General features: G+C 35.3%; 1 protein-coding gene across 1 annotated transcript in view; it reads right to left on the reverse strand.

Annotated features, from left to right (window-relative positions):
* Window positions 1–4,990: 4,990 nt before the first annotated feature.
* Window positions 4,991–14,578, reverse strand: part of LOC134652971 (transducin beta-like protein 2) — an 83,120-nt gene continuing 73,532 nt past the window's right edge. The window contains exon 6 of the mRNA XM_063508229.1: window positions 4,991–5,229. Within this exon, the coding sequence (XP_063364299.1) occupies window positions 5,015–5,229 (215 nt within the window). The 3' untranslated portion in view covers window positions 4,991–5,014. The remainder of the gene's footprint in view (window positions 5,230–14,578) is intronic.

Consider the following 14,578-nt stretch of genomic DNA (forward strand, 5'->3'; position numbering starts at 1 on the left):
ACATTTACAACCCAAAACTACATTGGAAATAAATTTGAATCACCGTATCAATGTTAACGTGTGGCTTGCTTTCTCGCTGTCTATCTTGACTCAGTGTATTTATGTTGGCCCAAACTATTGTGGTGTTTATAACAAAGCAAATTATGTAACAACCTATAACAATTTATCAACTTTCTTTGGCCACAGTGGACTTCAAACACATATTATCGAAATGAAGGTTAACATCCGACTGGAATAACCTATAGATTAAGATTTCTCATGATACTGCCTAAAAATTGGAAAATATGTAAGATACCCTTTCCCCGAGTACCTATGAGTGCCACAAATATTTCTCTTTAAATACTTTGTACTCATACATCGGACGTATAAGTGCCTATAGCCAATATAAGTTTAATATACTCCAGAATATAAATATACCTATTATTTTATTGCAAAATATGTCAGACTTTGTGGCGCTTATAGGGCAAGGTATTACACAGGGCAAAAACAGGCACATTCTTGGACTAAAATGTCGATGCGACCAATAATAAGCATACCTAAATACCTACTATTGTATAGGTACAAGTATACATACACATTAGGCCTTATACCTACATATAAGTACGTACTCGTTTTCCTTGCTCCAGAGTATAATACTGCAAGTCGCAAAATATTATAGATTACTTATGCGAACCGAGCACTGTATGAAATAATTCTAAAATAGTTATTTGTACAACAAGAGATCAAAGTTTGATATTTCTTCGAGTGCTTATTTTGAGTCCCGTGCAAGCGAAAGATTCTATACTAATTTAAAATCTTGAGCGTAGTAAGGGACTCAAAAGCGCACGAGATGTAAATAACTTTGATCTCGTGTAGTTCACAAAACTTTTCACCTCAGCAGTGAGAACATATTAGAGAACCCGAAAAATGTATTCCTTCTTCATCACTTACCTCTATTCACTCGTTTTCTTAAGATATACCAACAATTAAATTTTCACCTCAGCGGCTCGAACAAGGGTACTTTGCTACTTAAAAACAGTGAGCAAAATGCGATTTTGCTCACTGTTTTTAAGTAGCAAAGTACCCTTGTTCGAGATGCTGAGGTGAAAATATTATTTTTGTACTAAATGATTTAAAGTTCCTTTGTTTATATCTGTCCACTGTTATACACTGCTAAATAAAAATAATGTTACAATAGAACGTGATAGGGTATAGTTTCAGGAAGTATTATTCGTGTTACGGCTACTATACCATTAATGATCATGCAAGCCAGCTTGTTCATGTATGTATATTTGTTATAATTTTATTTTATAATGTACACCTCAGTCGTGTTCCGTCAGATTTAGCTCGTGAGCTATCTCGAGTTTTAATACAAGGAACGGCAAGCAATATCAGAATAACATCGCGACACATAGAGGGTGTCTTTGCATTATAAACCATTCTAAGAATCTCGTAGGTATCAAAATAATTTAAGCATTACGTTAATACAAAGGACTACTCAAGATTACCGTTAAATTGACGGTGTGACGTCAAACATATGTTTTACTTAAATTATTAATGCACCCAATAAAATAATATCTTTATTATAAAAAAATGTTTGGAGGGCATAGCCTCTTGCTAAATTGTTCGGGTCATGTGAAATGATTTAACGTAAATACATATATCAAACGTCCAATACCTAATTAAATTATTTTATTTCTATTAGCTCCTTCACAGTTTTAGATTTGGGTTAGTCAATAAATCAGATCAGAGTTAAAAGTTATAGCATTACGAAGATAGCTGCACCGTAACATTGAGGTGGTGTGAAGGGGCTAAACTTAGTGCATCTGTCACAAATGCATCTGCCACTGCCTTGTAACTCACGTGCATTTTTAGAAATATTCAAAACGTTGAACCTCTTAATAGAAATCACAATAATACACTTAATCTTAAGGCGTAAGAAATCAAAATTGTTATTACGATAATTAACATAAATACAGTTGCTACAGCAGATTGGTACAAAATATAAGATGTAACAGAAGCATATGAAGATACTTATTTTTATGCCATAGCCAAACATAGATATTTAGATTGGTAGTGAAGAGTACTTGTTTATTTAAAAAAAGAAACTATTTTGGCATCAAGACTATTTTCTAATTATTAAAATTAAAGGAATTGAGTAAACGCACTGTTTATTGTAATGTCATGCTCTTTGTGTTTGTCAAAAGCTGTGAAACTGTACTTAATTTGTAAATCACGAAGTATCTCAGTATACTTGTTGTCACTTTTGTGAGAGATGATGACGTTAATAAATCCTGTAAAGGTACATAATGACTACTGTGTTTTCTTTTCTACATCTATAGTAGGTGCCTACACATTTATAGGTAAAATAGTTACGTGTATCATCAATTCATCATTGTAGGTAAAAAACAACTGAATTTACCTACTTGTTTATGCATGCAGTTGAAACACTAATTCCTAACTTTCCCGTCCTTTGTTATAACATAACCTATCTAATTTTCGTCTCGTCTGTAGGCCTAGCACAGGAGCGATGCGACAGTATCTCGCCCGCGATGTAGACTAGGTACCCGTCTTTTCTAACTGTATTAATTTTATTAATGGGATGGGATGGGTGTCTAAATCGCGGGCGAGATACTGTCGCGCCACTCCTACGCTAGGTCTGCTGCAATGGCTTACAAAAAAAACCTACGCTGGAAAAGTACTACCTAATTCAATAGTACATTGTTGCCGAGAGATGGAAAGAAAGGGTTTTTCATAGATGCGCTGGGCACCTGAGGCATTGGTCACTTTTTCTTTCCCTCATTGCCACATCGAGGATGTTAAATCAAATCATATTCAACATAACAGACATGCGAAGTTATGCAAGCATAAAATAGTGGCAGTAAGCGCCATACATTTTATGCAAAATGGTCGTTAACTCCGATTTTATTGGATGTATTTGACGTAAATAAAAATCAATGCATTATTAGAATGACTTTATTGAGAAAATACAAACATCAAGACTCAAATCTCCATAAAGACTCTTTCGGGGCTTGAGAGGCACGTATACCTACCATCTCTAATACCGACCCCCATGATTGGGCCTCGGGTCACAAGAATAAGACAAACATGTTTGTTGCTTATAATATTGTAGGTCTCAAAACATTGCTTCGAACAGCAAAATCAGAAGAGTACTAACCCGAATGCTACTAAAATTTGTTGTAGCTTTAAAAATATCGTATTCAATAGGTACCGTACAAGCTATCAAAATCATGTTAGGGGTTTGTTTAGTACATAGTTAAGAAACAAATTGAATCCTGTGTAAAACAAAATAGTCATACATAAGGTAAATTTCGTTACACAATGAAATCGATGAAAGTGTACCTAGTAAGATGAATTATAGTTTAAACCTACCACCGTGAAATTTGCGTGTACCTAATACTTATTCACCGTAATAATAAGTCAATTCGCAAATACAAATTACATGATATTTATTGGACATTTGCACGCTAATTGAGGAATTAGAGTAGGATTTTTTGGTCTTATTTTATAGGAACAACAATTTTATCTAAAAATAGTTTTTAGTCTGCCAAAATACTTATAACCGTACCGTACTTAAAACAAATAAATGTTATATTGGAACTTTTCCACAACTTATACGTACGACAAGGACTGTCAGACTCACAGAAGGACGCAAATACAAAATAGGTTTTATAGATTAAAATATGTGGCGATTGTCTTGTACAAATTGTACATAAAGGGCCTCGCTGACCACAAGAGACTTATGACCGTAACTGTACGTCACAGACAAGACATCCTCTAGACTGAGCATAGTAACGCTACCCCCTCTGCCACTATATACGGTAGTTTTACTCCATCTTCGAGTCAAAGTGTCAGATTCCCGTGCCGTGATTGGTCCGTATCTTTGAACGGACCAATTACGGCACGGGATTCGCTCACCTCGTCCCCCCGCACCCCCGTATTTTTGGCAGCATCGGTTTCATGAAATAATTTCTCTAAACTCCGTCTAGAGGATTCCTAGTCTATGCTGTATGTATAAACAAGTCATTGCGGTCGAACTCTTCTACCGGCCAAATCTTAAATTTCATGGTAACTTTAAATTATGAAGTCGGTGCACATCAGCACATTTACACAACGCTTACAAAATATAACAGTTCTTTTAAAAGGTTTAAAGAAATCCTTCCAGTTTTGGAGAAATTAAAAAATAAACATAAATTATTCCCAAGAAATACAAAATATATGAAATGCAATTGAGATCATACCTATTTTCGAAATAGAAATTAAAATCATACATTTACATAATACCATAGAGAAAAAAATACATAGAGTGCTCACTCCATACATCAGTTCAGACTATTAATTTCAGTGTCTACATCTAGCATCGAGTAGCGGAACTATCAGTACTGCTACTTGACAATAGATGTAGCACCGACCGGAAAGTCTTATCTCAACAGCATAAGACTTTCCGGTCGGTGGCTACATCTATTGTCAAGTAGCAGTACTGACAGTTCCGCTACTCGATGCTAGATGCTAATAGTCTTTTTGGTACTAAAACTGATGTATGGAGTGAGCACTCTATGTATTTTTTCTCTATGATAATACATACACTCCACTCCACGTTTCACCCATAACGGTGTAAAATTATATAAAAAATACTTGTTGTGACAATAAATGCAATAGATAGACTAAGAACTGGGTAGTTATTCCAATTGCTTTGAAAACACAGACGAGTAGACTGCTCAAGACACTAATAGGTACACTCCGATATCTCGGTTAGAATTAGATTAGTTCTAAAGCCCAATTTAACTCGAGAAAGTGTGACGTAGTTACTATATTGCTACCTTTTCTAGTGATACCTAACCTAAGTGGCACAGTCACGGCAGAACTGAAATGTCAAATATTGCCATTCGTCTTGTCACTTCATGGTTAGTCTTCCGACACTTTCTCAAGTAAAATTGAGCACCTGGGCATCCGAATCGTCCGATGCTTGCTAGCAATGGCACACGTGATCAACGGCGATATTGGCAAAGTTAAGCTACTTCCCAAACTTTGCAAGCGTTTGCTTGCATTCTTGTATGGTTTTATTTAACCGTTCCGTAGTAGCTGACGTCTGCCTCGTCGCCAGAAGCCGCGTGCAGCTGTCTACCGTGGTCTGATACCCGCATACGTTGTGGAGTATCCTCACCACTTTTTCACCGCAGACGAACAGGTATTTCCCGCTCGCGTCGAATTTCATGTGATTAATTAGACCTGCAACAGAAATATTAAACTTAACACTTATTAAAGCATATCTGGCGTGATTAGCCCATGGTTTTTCAATGTAATTAAATTTGTAATGCATGGCTAGAAATTAGCGATTATGAAAAGGCAATAAATGTAATTGAAAGTACTACTTTATAGACGCGATTGCCATTCATTGGTTTTACGACTTTTACAATATCACAATATTGCAACTAAGTAGTTGATAGGAATGTCAAATGTTTGTACAGTCAGCTGCAGAGAAAGGGTCCAAACTTCTATGCAGGGGTGGTACCTTTTCTCTGCAGCTGACCTTACCTATGTAAATACTATTAGGAACAATGGCGTCTAGTACTGAAGACAGGTCAAAATTAAAATCATAACAAAATAAATACAATCCGAACATATCCCCAAAGGGGATGTCTTCCAGTTAAACTCCAACTAGTCCAGAAATTTATTCGGGAGAACAAGATAAAATATGAGAACGACAATTCATATAAAGTTTAAATTCCTTATGAACAAACCTTTCTTCCCAATAAACTTTGCGTACGTATGAGTGTAAAACGAAATAAACTCAGTAAAAAACATGCTTAGTTATATATGCAGACAGAGCTGTGACTTATTTGAAATACTTGTATTTAAAATGCAAATACAAAATGCAAAATACCTATTTTGTATTTTGTATTTAAATACCTTTTGAAGAAAACTATTTTGTATTTTATTTGAAATAGTTTTTGGGACCTATTTTCTATTTTCAAAATACAAAATACTTTATAGTAGGTAATGTAGGTAGGAGGTACAATCTCCTCTGATGTTACAATCCTGGCAACTCTCTCATTCTTTTAACATGGAACTGTTGAATCTGTTTAGTAACGTCGCACATGATCACAAGCGTAGCGAGTGGTTAAAAAAGTGGAATCTTGGGTGTTGCGAGGGTTTCAAGGTACGAGAGGAGAACAAACTTTTCTGCCCTGATGAAACACAAACGAGACGTTTTCATCACACTAACGAGAGGCATTATACTAGCTGTAAAACATTACAAATCTAAATTAATGCTTTTAAAAATTGTCCGTTATAAACCATCATCCATCCATCCTTCCGGTTAATATGAGCAAACAACTAGAAATTTGCACTTTAGATAGAGGACTGATTGACACACTGTTTTCAAAGAATAAAGAGAGTCTTTTCAATTCAGATTCAAGTTTATCAAAAAAGTATTTGTATTTTGTATTTAAATACTTTTTATAAAGTATTTTTCACATCTCTGTATGCAGATCCAAAATTGACACATTTAAAGAAAAATAAAACATTACGTCTGTTGCCGTCATGTAAATCAACGTAGTTCATCATGACATGTGTATTATGACATAGTTTATGATAATTATGAGCAAGTGCGATAAAACACTTGTACAGATCACTTTTGTGTCATGATCTCCAAAGGACATAACATAATATGTTATGTACGGTCAGCAGCAGAAGTTACTAAGCGTACCGGTTGATCAAAATGATCTTGACGCGACTTTATTGTTAAGAGAATAAGAGCGTGTCAAGGTAATTTTGAACACCTCGCGCGCTTAGCAACTTCTGCTGCTGACAGTAATACATAACATAGCGAAAATAATCCGTTAGCAATATTCAAATAAGCAACTTTCGCTTGGCAGCTAAAAGACATTAGGCCAACTGTGTCGTCCAACGGTTTCTATCGACCAATGGCGTTTTGGCCAAAATCTTAACGAAGAGATGACCGTTTCAGAGGGGCTACCGCGAAAACCGAATTTCGCAAATTGCGGGCATTTTTCTCTGTCACTCTAATTACGCCTTCATTGGAATAAAAAAGAAAGATCCCCGCAATTTGCGAATTCGGTTTTCGCGGTAGCCCCTCTGAACGATTTTAGGCAACATCGAAACACGAAATGTTTAAACATTTTTGTGTTAATAAATAGGAAGCTATTAAATACTTACCCATAGTTCTATTTTGTATGTAGGCACAGACAAATAATGTAGTAGTGTACGAAAATAATAAGATTTACAAATTTTCGTTACGGAAACTACTATATTTGCATCCAGAATTAGATTGAGTAGGATAAGATACCTTAAACAAATGATTTTGGGCGTGTGTCTCATGAAATCAACCCGCTCGAAGATTTGTACCATATCTTAAATACATTGATGTATGACTTAAAGTGATTTAATAAACCAAAATATTGCTTAAAAAAGAGGTAAACTATAGGAAGTCTTTGTATAGCTATATCGTTAAAGAGCAATATTATCCAGACATTTTCCGGGTAACACAGATAATATTTCTACAAATTCATCGGAATGAAACAGGAGTTGCAAAAAATGTTTAACAATACGTAGCCTTAGGATAACTGAAACTAATGGTTATATCGTCAGGTGACAACCAAATATCACTAATTAGTAATTACTAAAAAATAATTAAACAAAATATGAACTTGTGTTGGTAATAATTAGTGAGTTTTGGTTGTCACCTGACGATATTTATCATAGTTTTCATTCTATAAAAGTAGTACCTACTTCATCTGTTTTCACAGGGTTGCGTTTGACAATACAATACACAGAATGATAGGTTGATGTCACAAAGGACGCAGGCAACGATTAAACGTAATAATAGACTATAATCAGGTAGCCAAGACAACCATCAAAAGATGAAAGATATTTAACAGGCATTTAAAATTCTAATCTCATGCGACCAAAATGATAACTATACAGACATTAATAGACTACGTGAAGACTACGTGACTAGACAATGTTACTTAACTACTAATTTTGTCCCCTATACTAGTAAAACAATACAAAAACACTAGCTAATAGAACGCAAAACAATTATCATAAAAACTATAATGTGGGCTCGTATGTGTACTAATTGCAAACACTGAGGACAGCGTTATGCCCTTCCGTCCGGCAAGGCAAGGACGTCTTTATTAGTACGTATTGTATTGTGTACCCGACACGTCCTGAGGGCCTACCGCGAACCACGTTCGACGTGTTGCCTCTCTGTCGCACTTGTAAATTCGTACGTAAGTGTGACAGGGAGGCAACACGTCGAACGTGGTTCGCGGTAGGCCCTCTGGCCGTCTCTTTTCAATCGCCACTCGAATGCTTGGAATCTTGGAAATCGAGTGGGAGAACCATTGTAACGTGACCTCCGAGATACGAGTAATCTCTTCTTTTTAATTCCGTCATACGATTAGGTACCGAGGTTCACGCCCACCGGTCAGTAGTCAGCACCGGCAAATGCGAACCAACTACATAAGTACTTACTTCAGTGTCAAACCGAGTAGGTAAGGTGCATCGGGGTAACTTCGAAAGAGGGGATAATTATGAACATGACCTATAAAAACACTTCATACGCTTACTAAGGAATCTTGTATAGTATTATACTACAGTAGAAAGTTCTTCTAGTTTAGTAGATATTTGCCATTTTCCAATTATGCCGCTTTCGAAGTTATCCAAATGCACCTCTTAAGTACCTACATGTGTCATTTAGCCTTAAATAATCAGCTTCTCCATGTTAATATGGGGTCATCCATTAATTACGTCACACGAATTTCTAGGTTTTTTGACCCCTCCCCCCCTCCTTGTCACACTTGGTCACATTTGGCAAACCCCTCCCCCCTAGTGTGACGTCACATTTTTTCTACGAAATCGCCAAATCGAATTAAGTACCTAAGTATTATTAATATTTTATGAAAAATTTTTTGACGATATAAATATTAGTAATTTTATAACCCAAAACTGCTTAGGAAAGAAAATTAAACGAATAATAAAAACGATTATCGTTTTAAAAACTTTTCGGTTACTGATGAAGTTAAAGTGACGTCACAAAGTTTGTGTCTCTCCCCCTCCCCCATGTCACAATATGTCACATTTTCTTGACCCCCTCCCTACCCCTAAACATCATCATGTTTTCCTTCACCGAAAAGCGACTGGTAAATATCAAATGATATTTCGTACATAAGTTCCGAAAAACTCATTGGTACGAGCCAGGGTTCGAACCTGCGACCTCCGGATTGCAAGTCGCACGCTGTTACCGCTAGGCCTCCCTCCCCCTAAACGTGTGATGTAATTAATGGATGACCCCTATGCCTTGGAAACTACCCAATGTGTCCGGGTGCAATGCTTAAAGCTCAGAATTTCAACAAAGAGTTCATCGTAAGTGATGTTTAAAACGCTTAAGGGGGGACTAACTACTTAACTTACACTGGTTTGCTGAAGCCATTCTTCATAAGCAATTGTAATACTACCCCTGATAACATAGGATGAGATATCGACGTCGGCGTAGGTATAGATAAAGGAGCCTTGACTGCTCGGTCAATAAATGCAGTCTTCCTATAGCCTCGAGAGTTAAAAATACATACAAACCTTATTGATTTTGGCCGGGGCTTCCGACTGGAACTGAGTTAATTGGTTAATAATTTACTTAGGAAAATTTAATGGGAAAAATCCGATACAATCAAGCAATGAAGATAGTATCTGTTATGAATCCAGTCTTCGTCATAATTTTGTGGACGACATGGTCATGCACATGGAATGAAGGTTATTAATGTTTTATGAGTTACTTATATACCTTATATTAAATACCTGTCTGTTGGATTTATTATATTTTTTATTTCTAAAGAACTCAATTATTTAAAACGAATCAGTTTTATAAGGTGGCACCACCATTCACCGCTTAGCAAACCTATAAATGCCTACATAAAGAATTAACACCGCAGGTAATGTTAATTCCTAGTTCAATTATTATGTTTACTTTTTTAAATGTTTATTTGGGTGAATCAACTTCTTCTTGTCACTCGTTGCCATGGTTACGTTCTCCTGGGCCACTCTTTAAAACCCGATTTTTAGGCATTTAAATTCACCAAACACGCTTTTTTGTGATACTTATAAACCCTTTCCATTGAGGGTCGTCTACCAAGCGTGTAAGAAGGTGGTGTACAATGTCTTCTAACAAACTATGCTACTATTGTCTCTTGGCTGACCGGACAGGATAACAACAAGAAATAGTTGATCCACCCATTTGTTAAAGTTATAGAGCTAAAACTAACGAGTTGTGCACAGCACAACTTTGGGAACAAATGAAATTATTTTTATCAAATATTTTGATGTGTTTTTTAAGTAGTCACACTACTGTATAAATTAGAAACTGAAATAGATGTCATATATTTAAAGAAAAAGTGACGAAGCCCTCTAATGGTGAAGACCGGAACCACGCCGGAACGAACCGGCGTCTTTAGCTATCCGGGCTAACGCCTTTAACCCCTAGGCCACCTCGCCACTGGCGTAGTAAAGACACTTTTTAGGGTTCCGTACCCAAAGGGTAAAAAACGGGACCCTATTACTAAGACTTCGCTGTCCGTCCATCCGTCCGTCCGTCCGTCTGTCACCAGGCTGTATCTTATGAACCGCGATAGCTAGACAGTTGAATTTTTCACAAATGATGTATCTCTGTTGCCGCTATAACAAATACTAAAAATAAAATAAAATAAATATATAAGGGGGGCTCTCATACAACAAACACGATTTTTTGCTCTATTTTTTGTTGATGGTGCGGAACCCTCCGTGCGCGAGTCCGACTCGCACTTGCCGGTTTTTTCTTTAATACATCACATCTATTTCAGTTTATATGTTGTATGACAACAATATATTGAGAAACGCAGCCTTGTATAGAAATTAGAAACTATCACACTCTAATAATTTATCGTGAATGGAATTGATCAATACCACGCGATAGTCCGAGTGCAAGCAATAACAAAGATGACCTACAACAGGTTTATACTTATACCTATGCGATATTTATAGTAAAGGATGCGACCCAATGCTTTTCTAATAAATTACCATATTTTATGGTTTATGACTTCCTACATTTTCAGGGTTGTAGGTGATTAATAAAGTAGGTACCTAATCAGTAATAATGACATGCAGGTAGCATGCAATGCAACAGTCCTGCACTTTCTACTTGTTACAAGTATTAATTTATATCCAGAATCTAAGTAAAGTACCTAAATCGTTACCGATGTAATTTGTGTTGTAAGATTTTTTTGATATTTCCTGAAAAACGTTTGTATCAACGTCTACGGGCTTATTTGACTTGTCAAAGTAACAGATCGTTCAACATTTCTAATCCACTCCATAATATATGTACATAAATAAATAACAAAACTTAGCTGTAGTGTCTTGTAATTTTCAGACTCCTGGCTAAAATGTGATATATTTACTGTTTTATTTATTACCGATACTGTAATCTATATCCAAAAACTGCGCCTATAATATTCATCGCCACGCGAGTAATGTTAATATTAAAAAAAAAACTTATAATTAAAGTAGTCTATTTTTGTCGTGCGAGGTCGTGAGAGCTCGGTGCTCAAACTTCGGCAGTTTCTCTATTCTTACTACGTAACGATCTCGATCTCATCTCTCAGATTTACGACAGTGTTTTGTTTACTTATTGAGATAAATTATTAGGTGCTTCGTACTTCATATTTGTAGGTACAGTCACCTTCAATAACATGAACACAGACGTGCGCAAAGATATGATATATGTCTTTATCAAATTTTATTTAAGATTTGATCTGATATTACTACAGGCGACTGTATGGGGTATGTCCTAATCTTCTGTCGATATCTTCATATAATCCATCCATAGACTCGGCGCCAGCTTTTTTGAGACAGTCCGTAAATTAAAAGAGGTTACTCTAATATAAAACTATGTTGCGTTCATCTCGCGCAAACTTGGAAGTGGATCCGATATCTAGAATTATTTATCATGTTTACGCAACACTCACCTATTGTATGTATGTATCCACTGAACATTTATACTGTACACGTGTATCATGATAAAACCACCTATAATAATGATTGTGATGGGAGACACTTCACTTAATAAAATTGCTAAGTAATGACATCGTTGTCCACGGGGGATTTTGTAACTATTCTTGTGGGTAAGTCGAGTCGTAAATTACTTTGCACAGGTAGTCTTTAAACACGAAAGGACAACAGTTTGTCATAAAACTCTTTTAAACATGTTCACTATCAAGTAAATATTTTACGCCTTATCTTGCTTTTTAAAGGAGCTAAATCAATTCGGCAACCTATCGGTGCAGGTATTTAAAAAAAAGTTTGTCATCTGAACTTCCAACTAGGCCTTATTAAGATCTGCTCCGACATTTATTTATTAACGGGGGTCCCTTCCACAGTGCATGTTTTACAGTGAACTATGGAATGAAATTGGGTCTCACTCAATAGACTTAGGCTTCTTTGGGGAATGAACGACACAGACGACCATTTTAAGACCACACTCTTTTTAAGTCAACGCTTATACAAGAAAAATACACTCTTACACTAATAACAAAACTTAAACCGGTGACGCGATCATATATTATAAAGATTGGTTACAATAATATGACGCAGATTCAAGATCATAGGAATTTTATATTTTACTTAAAAACAAGCACAGGCCCCATGAACGTTTTAAATGTTTCCTTGTTAATGTTGTGATGACTAATGGTCAGACTCCCAGAAGGAAAAAAACATACCTAATTATAGTCCTTGTGTGAATAAAATTGTGCAAATTAATTCAAGGAAAAGTAGGTAAATAAGACAAATGAATGTTAAAAAAATCTAGTTATAAAATGCTCCGGAAAATTATATTCAAAGAGTATGTATATTCAACGTCGAAAATAATTTAACATTTAAAAGTAAAAGGTTGTTAAAGTCGAATCCAACTTGATTTTTATTGTCTTTTATAATTTTGAAATGAAATGAATCAATATCTCTTCTTTTTTCGTCGTTGTGTCGTGACTAAAAATCGTGACCAATCGCAATGTCACTACATATGACACGGTCAAGGGCTATGTGAGCTGCATCTACTTGAAAGAATAAACTTTCTTGATTTGTCAGACCACCTTGAACGCGATCTGCCCTCAATGGATGCGTTTGCACTCGATTTATTTAGCATATTTCTTCAAAATTTTCTACATGATTATACATCATATGGCTGTTTTAATCTGCTCGCTCCAATAAAAACCGGCAAGAGGTAGTATTTTAGAGGTGCCGCCTTGCATATTAAATTATACTGACCACAATGAATTTTAATTTGAAGACCTGAATCACCTAACCTACTTTTGACTAATGCGTTAACTAGTGACAAAGTCGAACGTTGCACAACGTCGTTTTCACTAGTTTATTATGTGAAACTATAACAGGTTTTGGCAACATAATACGCCTTTCAAAATAGTTAATTTTCTAACTCTGCCCGCCGTCGCAGCGTAAACAAAATCAGCCAAATGAATAGTAAATAATACGTCAAATTAGAAACCAAATACAAGATAACATCAACCATAAAATATAATATATTAACGTTCATGTCTATAAAGTTTGCCAAGCGTTTTTTTTTTGCGTATTACGTCACAACATAAAACATACCAGTAGTGACCTCAGATAAGCCTCTTTTGAGATGATCCATGACCAATGTCAAGCTGTGCTCCATTAGATTTGAGGAATAGGTATGTTTATGAAAATAAATTATATACGCTTTTCAAATAAAATTTAATTTAAAATCCCCCTAAAATTTAATTTTAGTTTATAGTCACAGCACTATTAAACGTACCTACCTAATAGTACCTATGCTAAATAATTCGGAGCTTTGTTTTGTAAAATAATTTAACATCAATTCCCTAAAATTAAATATTTTTGCCGTATTTCATTGGATAATATCGCAATCATATCAGAGGTTAACGTGGAGGGCACTGCTTATAGATAAAATATAAGGAAGTAAAAATTAATTATTGTATCTTCGGTCGGTACTTAATCCATTTCGTGTAGATTGAGTACAAAAGTCTAATTACATATAAATTAAATTGACTCTGCATTAGTAATTTTTTTGTATTAACATAGGTATTAGATACAGGCTTCAATTACAGGTTTCGGCTTTTGAAATCTCAATCACGGTTATGTATATATAATTAATTAATTGCCGTAATTGTAACTATACAATTACGGCTGTTTTAGTATATGTCATCAACAAAAACTTAGCTTTTATGGCCAGTCGTTTGGCTAGAATTTACATGTATACTTAACTTATTTAAAAGGGATGATGACACATGTTGAATTTTATAACAAAAAATCTAGTTAAGTAAATAGATAGCAAATGAGCAATTTAATACAATAATGCACAAATAGTCAAATACAGGACCTGAAAGTTTCAAAATATAAGTTTTTATTAACTTCCAAAAAGGAAAAAAGTAAGGGTACCATGCGATTCTTTACATTTTATCCAAAAATAGATTGTACAGCAACTATATACATAAACAGAATATTTTACCGACAACAACGCAATTTTCTT

The sequence above is a fragment of the Cydia amplana genome, chromosome 12 (assembly GCF_948474715.1).
Source record: "Cydia amplana chromosome 12, ilCydAmpl1.1, whole genome shotgun sequence".
Classification (NCBI taxonomy): domain Eukaryota; kingdom Metazoa; phylum Arthropoda; class Insecta; order Lepidoptera; family Tortricidae; genus Cydia; species Cydia amplana.